The 21,075-nt window shown below is 45.9% G+C and overlaps 1 protein-coding gene across 1 annotated transcript in view; it reads left to right on the plus strand.

Moving 5' to 3' along the window:
• The window catches only part of diaph2 (diaphanous-related formin 2), a gene marked incomplete at its 5' end in the record, with an annotated part of 433,487 nt that overhangs the window by 318,685 nt on the left and 93,727 nt on the right, over window positions 1-21,075 (plus strand). Inside the window, one exon of the mRNA XM_080525622.1 lies at window positions 6,821-6,945. Within this exon, the coding sequence (XP_080381748.1) occupies window positions 6,821-6,945 (125 nt within the window). The remainder of the gene's footprint in view (window positions 1-6,820; window positions 6,946-21,075) is intronic.

Here is a 21,075-nt window from a genome sequence, read left to right on the forward strand (position 1 = left end):
GTGCGATAAAGATAAGGCTTTCCGCTTCGGGCCACCATTTTCAGCTGGGCACCGGACACACACACACTCGTGCACGCGCGGCACTGCCCGAGAGAGAAGGACCCGCCCCCTTTGGTTAGCCTATAGGCTGGCTGGAGGGGGCGGGTCCTTCTCTCTCGGGCAGTGTGTGTGTGTGGGTGTGTGTGTGTTTGGTGCTCAGCTGAGAATGGTGGTGATTATTTTCACCGGACATTTTGTCCGACGAGTTTTCAGTTTGTCGGACTTCAACAAATGTTACCGGACAAAGACCGGTAATTACCGGTTAACGGAAACCCTGATGCGTGGCTGTGTATGGTGTGGATTTACCCTCCCCCAGTGATATTAATTGAATTGTATGCGGACGACTTTGTTTTCTGCTTCTCAGTGATAATGCAATTCCTGTATGTGCATGCAATAGCAGATGCATTGTGTTATTTTTAGCTCATGTTGGAGGAACGTTCATAAACAGCGTACATTTTCTCCTTGAGGAGTAGCATCGAAAGTCGTGTGCGTAAAAAGCGAATTCAGTTGCTAAATGGATAACTCAAAAAGGGTGACACGGTATGAACGAATTTACGTTTCAGCATCTGACTGTTCATGCAAATCGCCTCATTTCTTAGCTCGGCGTAGCCTTAAAGATCTCCTCTCAGTCTCACCGTCTCATGTTCCAGCGTCACCAGATCCTAGGTAATCAGAAAGAACAATTTGACTGCTTTTGTCACCGCAACAGTATCACTTTCACTCCGGAAACCGGAGCCGCTTTGATGCCGGCTGAACGGGGAACACGTTGAGTTGTATTTATCCTTTTGTCTCTCACTCTACACTCTCAGTATACTGTTGCTTCCTTGTCTGTTTCCTGCCTCGTTTCATAGTCACTTTCAGGTGCCACAGGTAGAGAGATGAAAAGCCAAACACATGTTATGCATGTCTAAGTGCAAATGGGTACTGTTTTCAGACAAGCTGGTTGCGTGAACAAAATTAGAATGCCTGAAAAACCATCTCCATTATACCATACGCTGTGATATAGTCTCACAATGGACTAGTTTCTTGTCATTATTCTGCTGATCAATAGTCAATGTCAGCGTAATATCATGAAGGCCACACAATGGCGTATCTTCTTCTTGGCCATGCGTTGAAAGGACTCATTACAAGCTCGCCCTCCTCTGCGCTTGATGTTATGAAGTGCGTACAGGGGGACGGGCGGTCGGACTACAATCATTGATATCTGGTACAGATAATGAGCTGGGGCCAGGGTGAATTATACGGAGCTCTGAAAGGGCTCGGCTGTTAGGGACTCTGGAGCTTCAAATTCATTTTACATCTGATTGAAGGGTTGATGCTGCTCTGCCCCAACCACTCTCCCTCTCTCACAACCCAAACTGCGTTCATTTATCAGGGGGAGAATATACAGTAGTGAACTTCCCTCTATGCGCAAACCTAATGAACCTTTACTAATGGCAATGGGTGTGCCTTGTAATGTCGGTTAATAATGTCTGTGCCTTCTTTCTCCTCTCTAGTTGTAGTCTTAATTTGTCGCGCAGAGAGCACGGGCTTTGAGTCATGCAAACACATCTTAATCACGTCGTCTGAAATGGATAGGGTTTAGATGAAGAAGGTTAGAACTATAAATCTGAATCCTAATTTGTCAGCCAATCAAACATGCCGTTCCCTCTCCGCCTCTCACAACATGCTTGCATACACGTACAATGTGCAACACGCGCGCACACACACACACACACACACACACACACACACACACACACACACACACACACAGAATCAAACATATATACACACACACACACACAGAATCAAACATATACACACACACACACACACACAAACAAACATATATATACACACACACGCACACACACACACACTATTCTGTGTGAATTCATTCTTGGCTGACCTTCTTCTTTGGTTTTATTTTACATTTGCCTTTCTTTGCTCAAGTGTAGAGATCGTTTAAAACGTGATCCTTTATGCCACGTTTGCGGCCATGTTCAAAATAAATCTTCATTTCCTTTGTAACCTTTGATGGCACTGCAAGAGCGAGGGATGAAAGATCGGTATGCCTTGTCCATAAATCCAAATCGAAAGTGGCCCCTTCCAACAAATGACTGAATATAACGCTGACATCTTCACATTAGAGCAGATGATTTGCTATTTTGTGTTGCACATCTTCTCGGTTTTATGACGACCAGGGACTTTTTTCACGGCAGTTTATTCTTAGAGGAAATAGGACAAAGCTTAATAGTTATTGTCTGTCCCTTTGTCACGAAAATGAATGCTCCTCAGAGGGCCAGTCACAGTGTCCATGGTAACGATGCGGTAAATCTGAAAGGTGTTGGCCATGGAGGAGTTTGTCTTATTGTGTAACTTTGTCATTAATGCAAAGGTCTCTCTCTCTCACACACAGACACACACCTCCCATACACACACACGCTCCCTGTTCTGTACAGTAGAGGGGGTGGCTGGCTCCTAAACTTGACAAAACTCACAATCTCTCTCTTTCTCTGTCTTTCTCTCTGTCTCTCTCTCTCTCTCTCTCTCTCTCTCTCTCTCTCTATATATATATATATATATATATATATATTTATAAACATCATTTATTTCTGAACGCCATAAAAATAAATCTGCGCTCCCTGTGATGGTGTATGACGCCATAGTCAGTCCCAATGGTCCAAAAGTCAAGTGCTTCGTAACACCGACGGGGTGAATTTTATGAATGAAAGTGTGAAAGTTCTGTCACAAAACGCTGTTACGTATCCTCACACATTTTTAAGTGGGTGTACGGAAATCCTTGGCCTTTCCTAGTGGGTATACGGCCTAGTCCTGCGTATCACGTAGACTACACCACTGTATATCTCTCTCTCTCTCTCTCTCTCTCTTTCTCTCTCTCTCTCTCTCTCTCTCTCTCTCTCTCTCTCTCTCTCTCTCTCTCTCTCTCTCTCTCTCTCTGTGTGTCTCTATGTGTCTTCCAGCATGCATATCAAACACATTACTAACCCCCAAAAATAACTGCTCCAAAAAATATAGCACTGTTTAAAGCATATATTACATGACATGATTTTCTGTGTGTAAGAAGTTACCTGGAAACAAAACGCTTATCCAACTTAGAAACCTGGAGACACAGATATTCGACGTGCGTCATTAAAATCCACCAGCAGGTCTTGCTGACAGCAGTCATTAGGCTAATTAGACATGTCCCAGAAATCCCTACTCCACGAGGAAGAGGGAACACAGCTAACGATTGTGTTGTGGGGTTTTTTGCTGTTTTTTTTTCCTTCCCTGATCCCTGCAAAATGTGCTCTCGGAAGATACCAGTGTTGCTTCTGTCGTCCCCTGAAAACAATTTTATTTTTGAGTTAATTTTACTAATGATATCCCAAAAGGATCCCTACTTGGTACCGAGCAGGGTTCCTGCAGAGTTATCTAGTAGAGGGATAAACAGCAGTCGTCGTCATGTATATGCATTTCTAAAAACCACCAACTGACCCACAACAGGCTCTTACTTATGAAGTGACTTCAAAAGAGACATTTACATAGTATTCGGAAGGCCCTTGTTGCCATTGCACTTCCTATCTAGCTATAGCCAATAAAAAAATGTTTAAGAAAATATTGTTTTGCCTCCTTGTCTTTGCAATGGGCCAGTAATGCTTTGATAAAGTGAACTTCAAACAGTACTTCCTGCAGAATTATTTGTCTGACTTTTTGCACCTCATGCTCCCAATGTATGAATAATGTTTATAACTTTACATGTGTGTAAAAAATGTGGGTACTGTATTTCACAATTTCTGACTCGAGACTCGATCTGCCGACATAGTTTTGGAGGCTGTCATCCTGTTGCTGTAAACGAGTCTCCTCTTGAAGCTTAGCATGTGCCTGGGATTCATTTCCTTGGCTCTCCATGACCAACGCCAGTGTAATCATCACCTCGGCTGCTTTAGCTAGCCCCCACTCTCATACCAGCAACAGGCCCTGAGAGTGTTCCTGAGCCCAGGCCAATCATGAAGACGTCCCAGTGATGATGCATACTCGTGTATCGGATCTGTCCGTCTCTGGCATCTGTCGGCCCACCTCTCCACCTCTTCATTCCTCTCCCCTGCTGTCAGCGCTGGCTCAGATCAGAGACAACAGGCTTGTCAGAGGATCTCTCCACGGCCCTATCAGTGCTAGAGTGGTTCTGTATGGCTGTCTGTGTGTGTGTGTGTGTGTGTGTGTGTGTGTGTGTGTCTCTGTGTGTGTGTGTGTGTGTGTGTGTGTCTCTGTGTGTGTGTGTGTGTGTGTGTGTGTGTCTGTGTGTGTGTGTGTGTGTCTGTGTGTGTGTGTGTGTGTGTGTGTGTGTCTGTGTGTCTGTGTGTCTGTGTGTGTGTGTGTGTGTGTGTGTCTGTCTGTGTGTGTGTGTGTGTGTGTCTGTGTGTGTGTGTGTGTGTGTGTGTGTGTGTGTGTCTCTGTGTGTGTGTGTGTCTGTGTGTGTCTGTGTGTGTGTGTGTGTCTGTGTGTGTGTGTGTGTGTGTGTGTGTGTGTGTGTGTGTCTGTCTGTCTGTGTGTGTGTGTGTGTGTGTGTCTTCCCAGAGGCCCCAGGAGTAAGACCTAACCTTCGGCTCTCTGAGCCTTGATTGGAGAGAACGGTAAATCCCCCCCCCAGTCACCAGATCCTCCCAGCCTCATCACTAATGACAGTGACCTCACCTCTTTGTGTTGTTGCACCGCCGAGAGATTGATTTGTGGCGTCTGTGTGTGTGTGTGTGTGTGTGTGTGTGTGTGTGTGTGTGTGTGTGTGTGTGTGTGTGTGTTTCTCTCGTGGCGTTATGTGCTGTAAGTGTAAGCCCCATCTATGCCTGCTGTCTGACTGTTAGAGAATAAAGAGAACAGCAGACATCTGCCCTGGAGTGGCTGGAAAATAAGAGTAGGCTGCCCTCTGTGTCACTGAGACGGCCCCTCTGTTGATAGCCTGCACATTGCTTATCTAAGGGGTGGGTTGCTGTCCATATATTATGTATTTGCCCTTGTCTGTACCTATCACACTGTACATATATATGTCCATACTTTTATGGATGCTGCACTGACAATCCAGTCAGATGGTGAACTGCGTTTGGTTGTCTTAATATTATAATAATAATAATAATAATAATAATAATAATAATAATAATACATTAGACTTATATAGCGCTTTTCTAGACACTCAAAGACGCTTTACAAACTGAAAAGATCGAGAAGTAAAATAAAAAGAAGCAAAATAAATAAATAAAAGAAAGTATAGGGGTCTAATTACTACTTAGATTACTAAATCTAAATCTAAGTGTCTTTGTAGGACAATCTACTCTACTATGCAAGTATATCTAGATTTTGGGCGGAGAAGCGGCGAACAAGCAACGCCAGCGTCCTCTCTCGACCGGCATTTTTTTGAAAAGTGAAAAGTCTTACGAGTATGATCAATGTAATGTTAGCTAGCTACCTCTAAACATGGATTTGGCTGGGCATACATTAATTAATCTGAGGTGGTAAACACAGTCTGGCTATCTTATCTGTCTGGTTAACTTATCTGTGTAGTTCTGAGTTTCTCTCCAGAGCCATAGACAGACAGTCTGTAGTGTAGCGCCTGAGAAGCGGCGAACAAGCAACGCCAGCGTCCTCTCTCGACCGACTGACATGGTTTTTATTTCAGAAAATCCATGGGCTAGTTGACTGACATACTGTTGGCAAAAGGCAATTGACTATGAAATGCGGGGACAGTGCTAGGTGGAGATCCACTTTGAAGCATACAGTGGAATCAAGTGCAGCAAATAGAGATGTGCTCTTGAGCCACTAAAATTGAAATGTGGGCCTTGATTTGAAATTGTCATGTGAAGGTCTATCTAAAAGGCATCGGGAGCTTTGAACTAGCCAAAATTGAGCTACTTTTATTGAGGTACTTTGACTTTGATCTTCTCTTCCATTTGCCAGGCTACTGTGGAGGTGTAGCTTACTCCTGGCCAGACTGACTCTACAGCGGTCATATCACCGCACACTTATTTGGCTAGGTTTATGCTGTTCAGTGGATGATATAGTCACATTAGAGCTACTGTCAGATGTTATCTGGTAAATATGAGTTTGAAAAGTTCAGTTGAGTTTCCACTGTCCTTACACTATGTAAACCTAGTGGGAGACGTGTGTGTGTGTGTGTGTGTGTGTGTGTGTGTGTGTGTGTGTGTGTGTGTGTGTGTGTGTGTGTGTGTGTGTGTGTGTGTGTGTGTGTGTGTGTGTGCGTGCGCGCGCCAGTCAATAACACTAAAGCCTGTACAGCAGTCCTAACATGGCACTGCCTCTACTCTCCTGTCCCGCCTGATCCCCTAAGACGCTTCCAGCTCTTTGAAGTCCCCACTTGAAAGGACTGATCTGAATAGTTAGTGTGTAGTCCAGAGGAACTCTGTAAACAGTGATTACAGACTGATTAATGAGGTAGAGTCACACGCACTCACTTTTTTTTGCACACACACTTGCTTTCTAGGCCACACAGACTCCAGGCTGATACTACAGTCAGTGTGTCAGAATGTACTCTACTGTGAAGTGGCTCAACCCAGCCCAAACCCCCAGTGCACTGATTTAAGAAGAGAAAAAAAGTATTTAAAAAAAGAAGTATTTATGGGTATAAAAAGAATCATCGAGTTCTAGAGCTCTGCCTCTTGTCAGCAGTAACTCAATTCAACCACAACTAGAATCGACATGATGTTTCTCGAAACCAAACGAATCGAGACGTGCTTATGCTATATCATAATATATACGATTATATATTTTTTTCTCTCTCGTTCACCAGTTTCTGCGGACATCCTGAAGAGCAGCCTGAGCACTATGGAGAGCCACATCCAGAGGCTGGAGAACGACATCAAGAACTTCCCCAAGACAGACGACCAGCAGGATAAGTTTGTGGAAAAAATGTCCATATCCTTTTTCTTATTTGTTATTGTGTTCATATTCATAGCAATCGTCTGGTCCCATGGTCTGCTACCTTCATCAAACCAGACCGGCATGTCAGACATGTTTTGGGGCATGGATGAAGGGGGGGGGGGGGGGGGGGGGGGGGGTATTATAGCTGTATTTTTTGTTTTCTCCCTGACAGGAATGAGTAGTAAAAGGCCATAAGTGTGACTTGTAGCACTCGGGGGTGACTTGTGGCACTGGGGGGGTGGTGCAGGGGTTGGGGTGCGGTTAGGTTAGGGAATGGATTATGGCTGTCTAGCACTGAGATGTTGATCAGATCTCCTCCCCCTCTCCTCCTCCACGTCCCCAGGGTGAGTTCAGCCCTGGAGCTATTTTTACAGCCCTCCTGCCTCCACCACCACCACTGCCTCTCCCTCGGGGGGGCCTCTAATGGGAGCGCGTCCCCCCCACACCGACTTATCGCCCACCCTTGATTCCATCTCCTGACCAGCCACAGGCCTCTCCACACAACCAAGTCTGTGGGCTGTGTGTATCGGACACTCGCGGCTCCTCTCTCGTTTCGATAACAGAGTGCTTTCACTTAAACTCAAGCGGTTCTGCTCTCAAATGGAATTAGCGATGCCTTAGCCCTTATTGGCGCCTTCCAGTATGTTCACCCAGATAGCTGGCACCTACCTACACATGCTCTATAGGTCTCCTTGGTTACAAGAAACTCAAATATCAATAGCTTCGGGGGAGGAAGGTGGGGGGGGGGGGCGTGGGGGCGATGATGATACCTTCTGTGGATATCTGTGCAGTAAACAGATATCATTCCTGTGTCCTCTGTCTCTCGGTGTGTGGAGTTGACTACTTTTAGAGAACCGTTCAAAGGTTGATTCGTCAAGGTGTCCCTGACGCTCGTACGCTCACACTTAGGACAGCATTTAGTTTCGCTCTTTGTCAGCCTCGTTCGAACCGGGGATTTATTAAAGCGTACTTTGCGCTTTGGGTGACATAAATGTAATCACCTCCTAACACATTAACAATCTGCTCCCAGTCAAAGAAGGATACTTAAATTTGTGTAATTAAAAGAAAAAACTAGAGGCAAGTCACAGAGACCTCCCCTGCAGCTCTGAACCAGAACAAGCAGGAGAGGCGGCTCAGGCCCCTGATGTCAGTATTGATTCCCCGGCTCCTTGGAGAATGTGAACTTGAGTGAGAGGAAATGGAGAAGTGCAGATATACTGCAGCAGTTCTCTCCCTCACTGTCTGGATCTCCTCCCCAGAGAGAGGGAGACAGACTGCTTGGCCACGACTGGAAACGCCCCACTTCCTCCTCGGTGCCTCTCCCTCCTTCTTCTCCTCCCCCTCTCACCGGCCTCTGGTATTAGAGTCCAAAATGGCGGCTGATTTGGTCAGATCCATTTCTGTGACGTTGAGTCCATAAAAAATAAGCGATTGAGTGGAAAAAAAAGAAAGAAAACAAAAAAGACACTCTTCTGTTCTGTGAGTGTTCATGCTGTGGGTGAGACAAATAACACGGTGAGACGTGGCTCCTCCGTGACCCTGCTGGAATCAATGCAGATAATTACCGTCACCGTTTTTGACGATGAAAAGTGTGTAATTAAATGTTGCCTTCCATGTGTCCTCCCATCTCCGCCTGTTCTCTTTGAAAACCTGGATGGAACGTTAACGCAACAGTATTTTTTATTATGTTTGCGAGAAAAAAAAAAAGTTCTGTTATTCTACGGTTGCTAAGATATCAGATGTAGAGTTCAGCCCACCATGTAACACGAAAACAACACATGCACTGGGTAGGAATCCATAAAGTCAAGGTAATGAGATGTAGAGAAGTAGAGAGACTGAGCTTGACTAGGTTTTAGTGCTGCTGTAGATTGTGCCATATGCTGAAATGCAGTGTAACTGTAATCCACGTTTGACATTTCCTTTCTGAGAGATAACCAGACAAATCAGACCATGGACATGCCGTTTTAAAGTCCTTACTGGGATTAGAGATGGTTGTTTGCTCATGACAACATGACAGATGGAACAACAGCTAAAGTTTTGCATTTGTATGGTTGAGCAACCCTGAAAGAAGTCAGAACACGTATGCTGCCTTACTGATAAGTAAGGACAACTGGAAACCTGTGTGTGTGTGTGTGTGTGTGTGTGTGTGTGTGTGTGTGTGTGTGTGTGTGTGTGTGTGTGTGTGTGTGTGTGTGTGTGTGTGTGTGTGTGTGTGTGTGTGTGTGTGTGTGTGTGTGTGTGTGTGTGTGTGTGTGTGTGTGTGTGTGCGTGCGTGCGTGCGTGCGTGCGTGCGTGCGTGTGTGCGTGCATGTGTGTGTGGAGAGCGGGGGGGGCAGTGTGTGTGTGTGTATTTGTGGGTGTGTGGGTGTGTGTGCGTGTGTTCATGCGTGCCCATGTGCGCTCTTGTGTTGGAAAGTTGAAAAAGAGTCAATGACTGTGTTTACATGCAGCCTAATATTCCACTAATAGTCCAACTAAACACATAAACTGAATAAAACTCTCATGTCAGATCGCTAATATTAGGCATTGAAACGCTCATTTGGCTCGCTCGCCCAGTCAGAATGACCAAGTGTCTAATGTGCATGCACGTGCTGGTAATGTTTTCTACAATTTCAAGAATAATATTATCTATTTGTATAACCTTAACTAATTCGACCGACTGAAAGATCAATTTGAATACCCACACAAACAAGCTGTGAAATTCTCAACATGTTTCACTGGCAGTAGCCCTACTCGTTTTTAAACAGCTACCTCTTAAGATCAACAGAAGTCAAACTCTGAAGACAGCCCTCTAGCCTGTGTGTTGCGCTCGCTGACCGCACAAACAGTTTGGCTGGACGTACATCAGGGTATTTTGGGTTTGTATCGATACATTTCTCCCTTTCCATTAGGGTAATGTATGCAGATGACTTAACGGGGTGTTTGTTCAGCAGTTTAGTGATGTCTATCCATCAGAAGGAACGGGCCCCTACAAAGGCTGGGAGCTGAGGCACGACCCTCTGGAGACTCTTAACTCACCGCTGAGCATTTGACCCCCCCCCCCCCACCTCCCCCCCGGGCGTACCATATGCCTGGTGGATAGAAAGTAGTGGGACCCTGGGGGGGGTCCAGCAGCCTGGAGACCATGCATACTGGGACGTTAATGGGAGAGAGGTGGGTCGGCGTGGCGATGAGGGTCCGGACGTAGTCCTGATGGATGGTTGGCCCTGTCTAATAAATACTCCCCTCCCGCGCTCTACTCAACGCCGTAATTCAGCCCTCTGATATTTAGCTTAACCTTTCAGCTCCCAGGGGACCCGGAGAACTCAAAATCAGCTCATGTCGTTTGTTAAGTCCCCTGACACATTAAGACCTGTGGTTGTGGTCTGGCCGCGCGGGGCGCTAGCTAACTATAGTATAGGCCAGGGGTCGGCAATAGGCGGCCCGCGGGCCATTGCTGGCCCATCACCAATAATATTTGGCCCAGCAGAATATTTGGAGAATCCACTTTTTTTTTTTTTTTTTTTCTTTCTTTTTTTTTTACAATATCCGACCGACAGTCCCACATATAGCGCCTATAATGTCCGAATAGAGAATCTACCTCCACCTGAATAATGCTTATTGTACTTTTATCCATGTTGAGAGTGAATGACACAGGGACAGACAATCAGGCAGCGGGGTGCACCGAAGCGCACTGACGCTGAACCCCTCATAGTGAATCATAAGTAGGTGGACAACGTGTAGTGCTGAAATAGCCGTGTGTGGTTTGAAAAAAATAACACCAGCTCAGTAAATAATTCAAACGTCATGTTTACGTATATGTGACTGCAACACACATATGAACAGTAACAAAGCAAATTCAGTTTAATATTCTGAAAAACATTGACAACAAAATCGGTGAAAAAAAGAAAAGAAAGAAAAGTAATCCGCTTATGCGAGGGGTGGTGGTGCATAGGCCTATGCTCCTGAAACGACAGAGCAAACACGCTATTAGGGATAATAATTACAATGAGCCATTCATTCAAAATATACAAAATACAATTAGGTTATTAAATACAATAACGACAGGCTTGGTACTTACTTAATGTGAAAAGTGGCATCTCCCATCGGTCAGTATTTGCTTGATATCTGGTTATATGGACGTCACTTTAATCCGCAGGCAGTTCTCAAGTTTTTTTTTGCATCAATCGATTCCTCTCGTGCGTCTTTATCACATTCATTGAGGAAAAGGACGACTCGCATGTATAGAAAGGGAACATTGTGAGCACGGAAGATGTGAGTCTCACAACGGCTTTGCGTTGATGAAACCAGGTAGGATGAACATTATAGTTCGCTGTCCATTCCTCTTTAAATGCCCTGTTTTCACCGTCAACTTTCCTCTTTACACCTTTGGAGAGTGACATGATGTTTCTCTTGCTAGTTAGCAGGTTAAATGTTTAGCTAACTTCACCCGGCAGGCAAACAACCAATCCAATAATAATGTGATCTTGTCTGGGAGGAGGGGGGAATCATTCAGAATGAAAGTATGTTAAATAATTATTAGAATAAGCTAGGCTGCGCTACATCGTCAGTCCACACATTTATTATTCAAAACTATGGAAAAGGGTGAAACTACGTTTCAACGTTGTTGAGAATCACAACACAAACTTGCTAGTCAAGCCAAAATACTGCAACGTAATGGATTGGACTGCTACCTAGTTAACTACAACACTACTTTACATTGTTACCTAGTTAACTACAACACTACTTTACATTGTTACCTAGTTAACTACAACACTACTTTACATTGTTACCTAGTTAACTACAACACTACTTTACATTGTTACCTAGTTAACTACAACACTACTTTACATTGTTACCTAGTTAACTAGAACACTACTTTACATTGTTACCTAGTTAACTAGAACACTGCTTTACATTGTTACCTAGTTAACTACAACACTACTTTACATTGTTACCTAGTTAACTACAACACTACTTTACATTGTTACCTAGTTAACTACAACACTACTTTACATTGTTACCTAGTTACCTAGAACACTACTTTACATTGTTACCTAGTTAACTACAACACTACTTTACATTGTTACCTAGTTAACTACAACACTACTTTACATTGTTAGCAGGCTCACAAAACAAGCTGTGTTAGTTGACTAGCGATGTGTACATTTTTCGAAAGAAAAGTCAAAGCATTAGAATGTGTCACATTTTTTAACAATCAATTACTTATGAATGAATTAATGGAATGAATGAATGGTCTTTATTGTCATTGCTACAGTACAGGTACCAAACAACGAAATTTAGGAGGGGTGGCTCCCCTGGTGTTAGGGGAAAAAAAAAAAAAAAAAAAAAAAAAATTCGGGCCCGCCATCTAGTGGCTCAAAAAAATTTTGGCCCGGGGCCAAACCTAATTGCCGACCCCTGGTATAGGCTATATGCTATATACTAGGCTATTGGTTAATTGTTGCTACCGACAGCTGAAAATACAATATAATACAATTCAAGGTGATTAGATTCAACCTTTCTGTCACTGCACAGAGTACAACGGAATGTATGTTTTGCTCCAGGCACAGGGTCCGCCATAGTCAGCGCCCCTGGATCAATTAGGGGTTAAGTGCCCTGGTCAAGGGCACAACGGCAGTGTTAGGCACCTTAGATATGATGCCAGCAGCCTTCCAGTCACCAGCTCACATGAAGCTCCCTCCTGAGGCGGGGATCGAACCAGGGACCTTCCGATTGCTTCCGACCTCTAGACTACCTGCCTCTCTGACCTCTAGACTACCTGCCTCTCTAACCTCTAGGCTACCTGACTCTCTAACCTCTAGACTACCTGCCTCTCTGACCTCTAGACTACCTGACTCTCTAACCTCTAGACTACCTGCCTCTCTGACCTCTAGACTACCTGCCTCTCTAACCTCTAGACTACCTGCCTCTCTGACCTCTAGCCTACCTGACTCTCTGACCTCTAGACTACCTGCCTCTCTAACCTCTAGGCTACCTGCCTCTCTAACCTCTAGCCTACCTGACTCTCTGACCTCTAGACTACCTGCCTCTCTAACCTCTAGGCTACCTGCCTCTCTAACCTCTAGACTACCTGCCTCTCTAACCTCTAGACTACCTGTCTCTCTAACCTCTAGACTACCTGCCTCTCTAACCTCTAGACTACCTGCCTCTCTAACCTCTAGACTACCTGCCTCTCTAACCTCTAGGCTACCTGCCTCTCTAACCTCTAGACTACCTGCCTCTCTAACCTCTAGACTACCTGCCTCTCTAACCTCTAGGCTACCTGCCTCTCTAACCTCTAGCCTACCTGACTCTCTGACCTCTAGACTACCTGCCTCTCTAACCTCTAGGCTACCTGCCTCTCTAACCTCTAGACTACCTGCCTCTCTAACCTCTAGACTACCTGCCTCTCTGACCTCTAGACTACCTGCCTCTCTAACCTCTAGGCTACCTGCCTCTCTAACCTCTAAGCTACCTACCTCTCTAACCTCTAGGCTACATGCCTCTCTAACCTCTAGACTACCTGCCTCTCTAACCTCTAGACTACCTGCCTCTCTAACCTCTAGGCTACCTGCCTCTCTATTCTCTAAGCTACCTACCTCTCTAACCTCTAGACTACCTGCCTCTCTAACCTCTAGGCTACCTGACTCTCTGACCTCTAGACTACCTGCCTCTCTAACCTCTAGACTACCTACCTCTCTGACCTCTAGACTACCTGCCTCTCTAACCTCTAGACCTCTGACCTCCTCTACCTTGGGGAGGACGTATCCCTGAAGGCCTGTGGTACAACAGAGCCAACACACTACACTGTGTGAATATGTCATGGTAACTGAGTGCCCCTAGACACACTGGGCTACACTGTAATACCACCCCCGTGATTCATGCAGATACCACCTTGTGGTGTTCATAGCCACACAAGTAGATTAAAGTAATACTTCAAATAAAAGATGAATGTGTTTGTATTTGAATGAATGAATGAATGAATGAATGAATGAATGAATCGTTTAATGACCACACGACCTAGGTCGGTGGAATTTGTTTTCGGTACAGGTGGAAGCTCAATACAGCAGTGTCAATAAAAACATACACACATTACACATAACTATCACATGGACATGTACACACATAGCCACAAGACAAGAACATATTTACAATTTACAGTACATCTGGCAGGGTTATTGCAGTGGGTCAGGTGTTGAGTCCTTATAGCAGAGGGGAAAAAACAGTTTTTGAAACGGGATGTTTTGGTGGCCAGGGATCGGTAGCGCCGTCCAGAGGGCAACAGTTGGAACAGGTGGTGAGCAGGGTGGGAGGGGTCAGAGATAATTGTATGTGCTCTATTTGTGGTGCGTTTGAGATATAGTGATTCAACTGATGGGAGAGGGGTGCCGATGATCTTGGATGATCATTATTTTTTTACTATGCCGTCGTACCAAATAACAACTGCATTGCCCGCATTGATACCTGACCCTAGGTCGACACACTCCTACGTTTCCATATGCACTTGTCATCATGTTTATTTTGTTCGTGTTTCGCACATATAGTAGTATGAAACCGGGCCAACAGATTGTGATGGCATTGTCTGTACTCATAGTGTTTACATCACCGACACTCTCTCTTTGTAAGCATTCCCATTTTCTAATGAAATTCACCAATTAATTCACATTTGCAGCACAAAACAAACCCTGGAGCTTTTTTAATTAACCAGAACTTCACAAAATAAAACTAAATAATTAAATAGAGGTGAAAAAAAGAACCCAATCCTTCCCCAAATGGAGTGTTGCGACCTTAACGCCTACCGTAGCCATCTCTCTTCAGTGGCGATCCAGGCGTCACAATATGGCCGTCTACAGACAAATCCATCCTTTAGGAACAATAGGCATGTTTCATTCACTGTAGCACGGGTGGCAAGAGACAGTACGATTTTAATTAACAAAATGTCAATAGGTGCAGATCACAATACACAACAACATCAGCCAAAACAATAATTGTAATTCAAATAATGATAGACCACAAAGAGGCAGGGAGAACCAGGGAGAAAGGGAAACGCGGAGGCTCAATAACCGCCTCTTTAGTTTGACTGGCTGACAAGACAACACACCCGGCAGCACTTTAGGGAGACGCGTGTTTGTATTGTAATGATTAGAGTGGTATTTAACACGACATCAACGTCTTTGATGATGAATGTAAAGTGCGCTTCGATTGTTGAAGCGGTGTTGAGGTTTTAGCGGGAGCTGAATTTGGCCAGACATTGAGGTGATTGCATTGATATTTAGACATATATTGAAACATAAATAGCACACACGTTGAGCTTAAAGGGAGCGTGTGGTCAAAATGTAGGCTATTTAGTTAATGTTGTTGTAAAATGAAACCGTAAGATGTGGTTGAAGTTATCTTGTTGTTTGAGCTACCTTAGCACAGTGTTGTGTTTTGCGAGCTAGAAAAACGACGTGTTGGTTGCCTTGCACCATCACGCCCCCCCACCAGCTGAGCATGACTACGGTATGTTCTTACATAAAAATAAAAAAACACACAGTGACTTTTTAGATACCCCGGGATGTTTTAAATTAAAATCAAAACGATTGCATAGCCCCTTTAAAGAGAAATAAATCTTACGTTTAGGCTCTCTGTTCTGCCAAGAGTCATAAAAACATTCACACAGTTAACACAATTAGCTCTGTGGAAAGTTCATACAGAAGTGTTTGGAACAATAAATCAAAGTGAGACTTAATTTCTCCTCGCCCGCTGAGGCCATCCAAACTGACGTTGAATAAGTAGCATATTTGAAGAATAGAATATTTGGATTTGACTCTTGGATGTTTTTCACAGGGCAAAGTTTGAAGCAAAAAAGTTATGTCGACAGTGTACTGAACTTAACAGAGAGTATGTTTCACTTATGTTTCACTTATGATCATCAGGAAATCCTATTTTGTCATGTCTCTGATGATTCTTGCTGCCACCAGGACCAAAATTCGGGGGGATATCTCAATGTGCAGTGTCATTATGCGAGTGAATTCCCTAGATATTCCCCAATCAGTGCCCTATTAGTTTGCGACACTGGGGCTGATGTGGCAGGTCCATTAGCCAGTAGAGTTAGCTGACAGGCTGCCTGGCCTCTGGGTCCCTGGGGCTGGATCTGAATGGAGAGATAGAGAGAGAGAGAGAGAGAGAGAGAGAGAGAGAGAGAAAGAGAAAGACAGAGAGAGGGAGAGGGAGAGAGAGAGAGAGAGAGAGAGACTGAGACTGAGAGACAGAGAGACAGAGATACAGAGAGAGAGAGAAAAAGAGAGACACAGAGAGAGAGAGAGAGAGAGAGAGACAGAGAGAAAGAGAGAGAGAGAGAAAGAGAGAAGAGTGCAGTAGACTGCCCTTTCCTCTTGGGTGGGCCACTGTCATAGGACTCCAGTCCCTCTGGCCTCCACAGGACTCCAGTCCCTCTGGCCCTGGCCGACCCACCCATGTCTACCCTCAGATGTGCTCAACCACCTCTCTGGCCCTGGCCCACCCATGTCTACCCTCAGATGACCTGCTCAACCACCTCTAACGTTGAGAAAGGGTGTTTTCATAACATACCTAATCACCGATTTTGGTACCGTAAGTTAGGTCTGCTATGAAAAACGCCATTTCTCCAATAGATGACACAGGTAGTACAGGTGACACTCTGGGATAGGCGTGGCTGCCTCTCTCAATGACACTGTCTATACTGTAGTAGAGAGCCTATAGACTTTGGCCTGGGTCCAGATGATTCCTCCTCCTCGTCCTCCTCTGTAACTGTAACGGGTTTGCATGAGAGCCGGCGGCGGCGGCCGCTCCAATATGCACCTCACTACCTCCCCAAAAGGCCCGGGCTTAGCGCTGGCTAATAGACAGAGCCCAGTCACCCTCATTTGTCATGGGCTCCTGGATCCGATGCAAAGTCCCTTCAGCACGTGTTGCCGAGGAGCTAATCCCGCCGCAGACACCCCTACACTCCTCCTCTTCCCTCCTCCACTCTTCTTCCACTCTTCTCCACTCTCCCGTCGTCACACCTCCTGATTTCACTTTCATTTGATGTTTTTTAATGAAATCCGGTAGCCCCCTTAGTTGAATTGCAACCATTGTCAGGGTTAAATTATTATATCAAATATAAACAGAGAGGGAAGCGTGATCGGTTGGTGTTTGTCTGCTCTAAGAGAGACATCACTGCGTACGGTTTGTTTCAGCACCAGACAACTGAATGGAAGATCTGATGTGTGTATGTGCTTTAATGGCTTAGAGTGCGTCTCTTAGCAAGATGCATGGTACAGTGCCTTCGGAAAGTATTCAGACCCCTTCAACTTTGTCCACATTTTGTGTTATAGACTAAATTTAAAAACGATTAAATTCAAAGAACCTGCCATCAATCCACACACAATACCCCAGAATGACAAAGTGAAAACTTTTTGGGGAAACATTTCTGTAGTTTAGGATTGAATTGAGTCCATCTTAATGGAAGTTAATGGAAGTTCATGTAATTTCGGAAAATAATATCTTTGATATTCTAGGGTGATTTTGGTACTGTAACTAGGGACGGTAATTGGCACCCTGTAGATGTGTAGCCTTCCTGCACATCCCTAGTGATACGTGTTGTTAGAATTCACTCTTGAAATTAGGAGAGCCAGCTGGTACCACTGCTGCTGCTGCTGCGCCATTTATTCCTAAAATGAGAGGTGGAAGTGCACTTAATGCTGCTAGGTGATATACAGAGAAGATGGTCCACATTTATTCCACTGCAGACAGCGGTTCATTCACCCAACGGCTGCTATTTATTGTCCTTTATTGCAAATAAGTACCACTGGGCAGGGCCCAAAGCACTGGGGAGATCTCCTTTATGAAAAGAGTATCATTAGCAAAAGTTGCCGTAGTCGCTAGATGAAAGCCGCTCTAAAATGTAAATCAAATTAATGCCCAAACATTTCCCCACATATCTTAATGTTATTCTTTTTTCCTCCTGACGGCGTCTGGGGAATAGGTCTTGTTTCGTTTCTGCTGTGCACTTGCGGGGCTCCGACTAAAGCCTAGCTCCCTCCCTCTCTGCTGTGGCTGTCTGGCGCTCCTCCCCTCTCAGGACTGCAGGATCAATGTCTCCTCATGGCTCCAGGCCGTCTATCCTGCTTGCCTGTTCATATGTGTTCACCGACATACTATTAGCCCCCCCGATTTATGGACGACATTTGCACGCTTTAAACCAATTAGGAGGTTCATTACCTAAATACATTGTACAAATTGCCTCCAAGTTGCTAATTGCTTTTGAGACATATTGTGGGCGTCAGACCCGACTCCTCGGGAAAGGATTTGGCCTTCAACCGTCTTCAGTGTCTGCCTTTGGATAAACGCAATTAATAGAAGGCACGGAGAACACAGGCCAAGGCTACCACTTACATTAGACCTGCTGAATGTTCCGAGCTGTTGCTTAGCGAATCCAATGCGCGACAGGAACAAAGTCAGAGCGAAGAGAGAGCTCTAATTAAAATGAATCTGCGACAGCGAGGAACACTAACAGTTACAAACTGCAATCTGATGGTAATCAACAGGGGTTTCTCCATTAATTGGCGAAATGAGGCTCATCAATCACACAGAGGGGGAGGCGAGGCGCAGACAGTCTGGGCCCCCGTATCCTGTCAGAAAGTCGCCGCCGCGGGGAGAGCAGCGTGACGCGTCGTCCTGAGGACAGATCCGTGGAAAAAGAGGGAGAACTTATTTTTCTCCCCGCCCCCCCATGCGGTTTCTCAACAGTCAGCTCCCTGACTCACTCTGACAGTCTTTGTTTTCTCCCTCCCTGCATCTCAAATTGGATTGGTCGTTTTTCACCGTCGCTCTTCGTCAAAGACACGATTGTCAAAGCTGACTGATTTCAGGGAGAAGCGTTGTTGTTTACCGCCGGTACGTACGGACGTACGCTTAGCGGGGCGGCGGTAGTCTAGCGGTTAGCGAGGCCGGCTAGCAATCGGAAGCTTGCTGGTTCGATCCCTGCCTCAGGACGGAGCTGCATGTGCCCTTGAGCAAGGCACTTAACCCCTAATTGCTCCAGGGGCTGGAGGGACTATGGCTGACTATGGCTTTTGTTTTGTTTTACAGTCCATGCTTTCCATGTGACGTTAAGAAACAATGATTTGATCACATCATTGTGTCATAGCCAGGAGTGTTTGTTCACTTCCTTTAAACCAAACCTCACACAGGTGTCAGTTAACGTCAGTTGTTGTCTTTGCTGTCATGTCACAAACAAACAAACAAACAACTCGCACAGTGGTGTGTGTATAGACTCATGGGAAGAGATGTTAGCATTCACAGCGCCATGTCTGGTTACCGGGGCTTGGTAGTGAACCCGTGTGGATAGGAAGGTGATTGAACTGGCTAAACAAACGGCAGGTTACCTCGTGTGGGGCTCTGCCTCTCTCTCCCGGGTCTATAAATACGCCCGGGCAATAATTGACTGCTACATCTATGGTCTGGATCAATGGACTTCTCCTGTTCCCTGTGTCGCTCGATGGGTTTACGCCAATGACAGTAACTGCTCGCCGCAAATTAGTTACTTCTTTCTATCGTTTTCTACACAGCATTGACACCCTGCTCTAAGAAGCACACTCCATATAGCCCTGGGCTCTGCTGTGGGGGTGGAGTGGGTGTCACAGCGCAGGTCATTGTTGGCAATGTGGCTGTTGTTGTTTGGAAATAGACTGTCTACCTGTTGTAGGGTCAGTCGGTTTACTGCGTTTACATTATCCGTAACATTGAGATATAGCCGTAATCAACATGTAGTCAAAACAATGATGTTGCGATGTGAATTTAATTGAACTTAATATAATGACCGCCGATTAGAGTAGAGGTGTCATGAGGCTGTGACCTCCACAAGTGCTTGCAGTGGTGTTGATGGTGGCTCCCTCATAAACATGATTACATGAGAGGAGCCTGGGTGAGGCTGTAGCTCTGACTGTGGAGGGAGCCAGAGGCAGGCAGGCAGGCAGGCAGGCAGGCAGGCAGGCAGGGAGGCAGACAGGCAGGGAGGCAGGCAGACAGGCAGGCAGGCAGGCAGGGAGGCAGGCAGGCAGGCAGGCAGGCAGGGAGGCAGGCAGGCAGGCAGGCAGGCAGGGCAGGCAGGCAGGGAGGCAGGGAGGCAGGCAGGGAGGCAGGGAGGCAGGCAGGCAGGCAGACAGGCAGGCAGGGCAGGCAGGCAGGCAGGGAGGCAGGCAGGCAGGCAGGCAGGGAGGCAGGGAGGCAGGCAGGGAGGCAGGGAGGCAGGCAGGCAGGCAGGGAGGCAGGCAGGCAGGCAGGCAGACAGACAGACAGCCAGACAGGCAGACAGACAGGCAGACAGACAGGCTGTGCACAGTCAACACAGACAGACAGACAGATAGCCAGACAGGCAGACAGACAGCCAGACAGACAGCCAGACAGACAGCCAGACAGGCAGACAGACAGGCTGTGCACAGTCAACACAGACAGACAGACAGATAGCCAGACAGGCAGACAGACAGCCAGACAGACAGCCAGACAGACAGCCAGACAGGCAGACAGACAGGCTGTGCACAGTCAACACAGACACAGACTGACAGCCAGAGAGCCTGAGCCTTGTCATTTAACAGGAACAGGGATGTGTGAGACACCACGGCTGCCTGAGCCAGCTCTGACCTTGAATTGACTTTCTGTGATGAGGACTTACAGTTGATCCCCCGGCTTTGGTCTCCTCTCGCTCCGACCTGGAGGGGCGACATCGCTTTTTTTCTGTCCAGCATTTTGAAGGAGAAAGTGAAGAGCAATGTGCAATAGTGTGGATATGTTACAAATTAAACTAGATGTTTATTTTTTTTCCTTTTACACAATATAATTTCTCCCTCCCTTTTTCTCAAGCTTCCCTCTCCCCCCCTATTTTTGTCTTCACCTTTCCATGCTCTCGACACCTTCCGCACTCTTTCTCGCACACCTATAGCGGAGGCGTTCTCCGATGCTAACAGGCCTGTCACGAGCAGCCATCTTAGGAAAAGCCTCAACGCCGGTTTCCTTTTCGAACAGGCCAGTTTTCACACGCGACCGCTTTAATTAGCCGTCAACAAGGCGGTTGACAGGCAGGGCACGGCGGCCGGCTGTGTCCTGATGTCGCACGCCAAGGATGGGACACAGGTGTGA

This window comes from Nansenia antarctica (genome assembly GCF_963989245.1).
Source record: "Nansenia antarctica genome assembly, chromosome: 3".
NCBI classification, from domain to species: Eukaryota; Metazoa; Chordata; class Actinopteri; order Argentiniformes; family Microstomatidae; genus Nansenia; species Nansenia antarctica.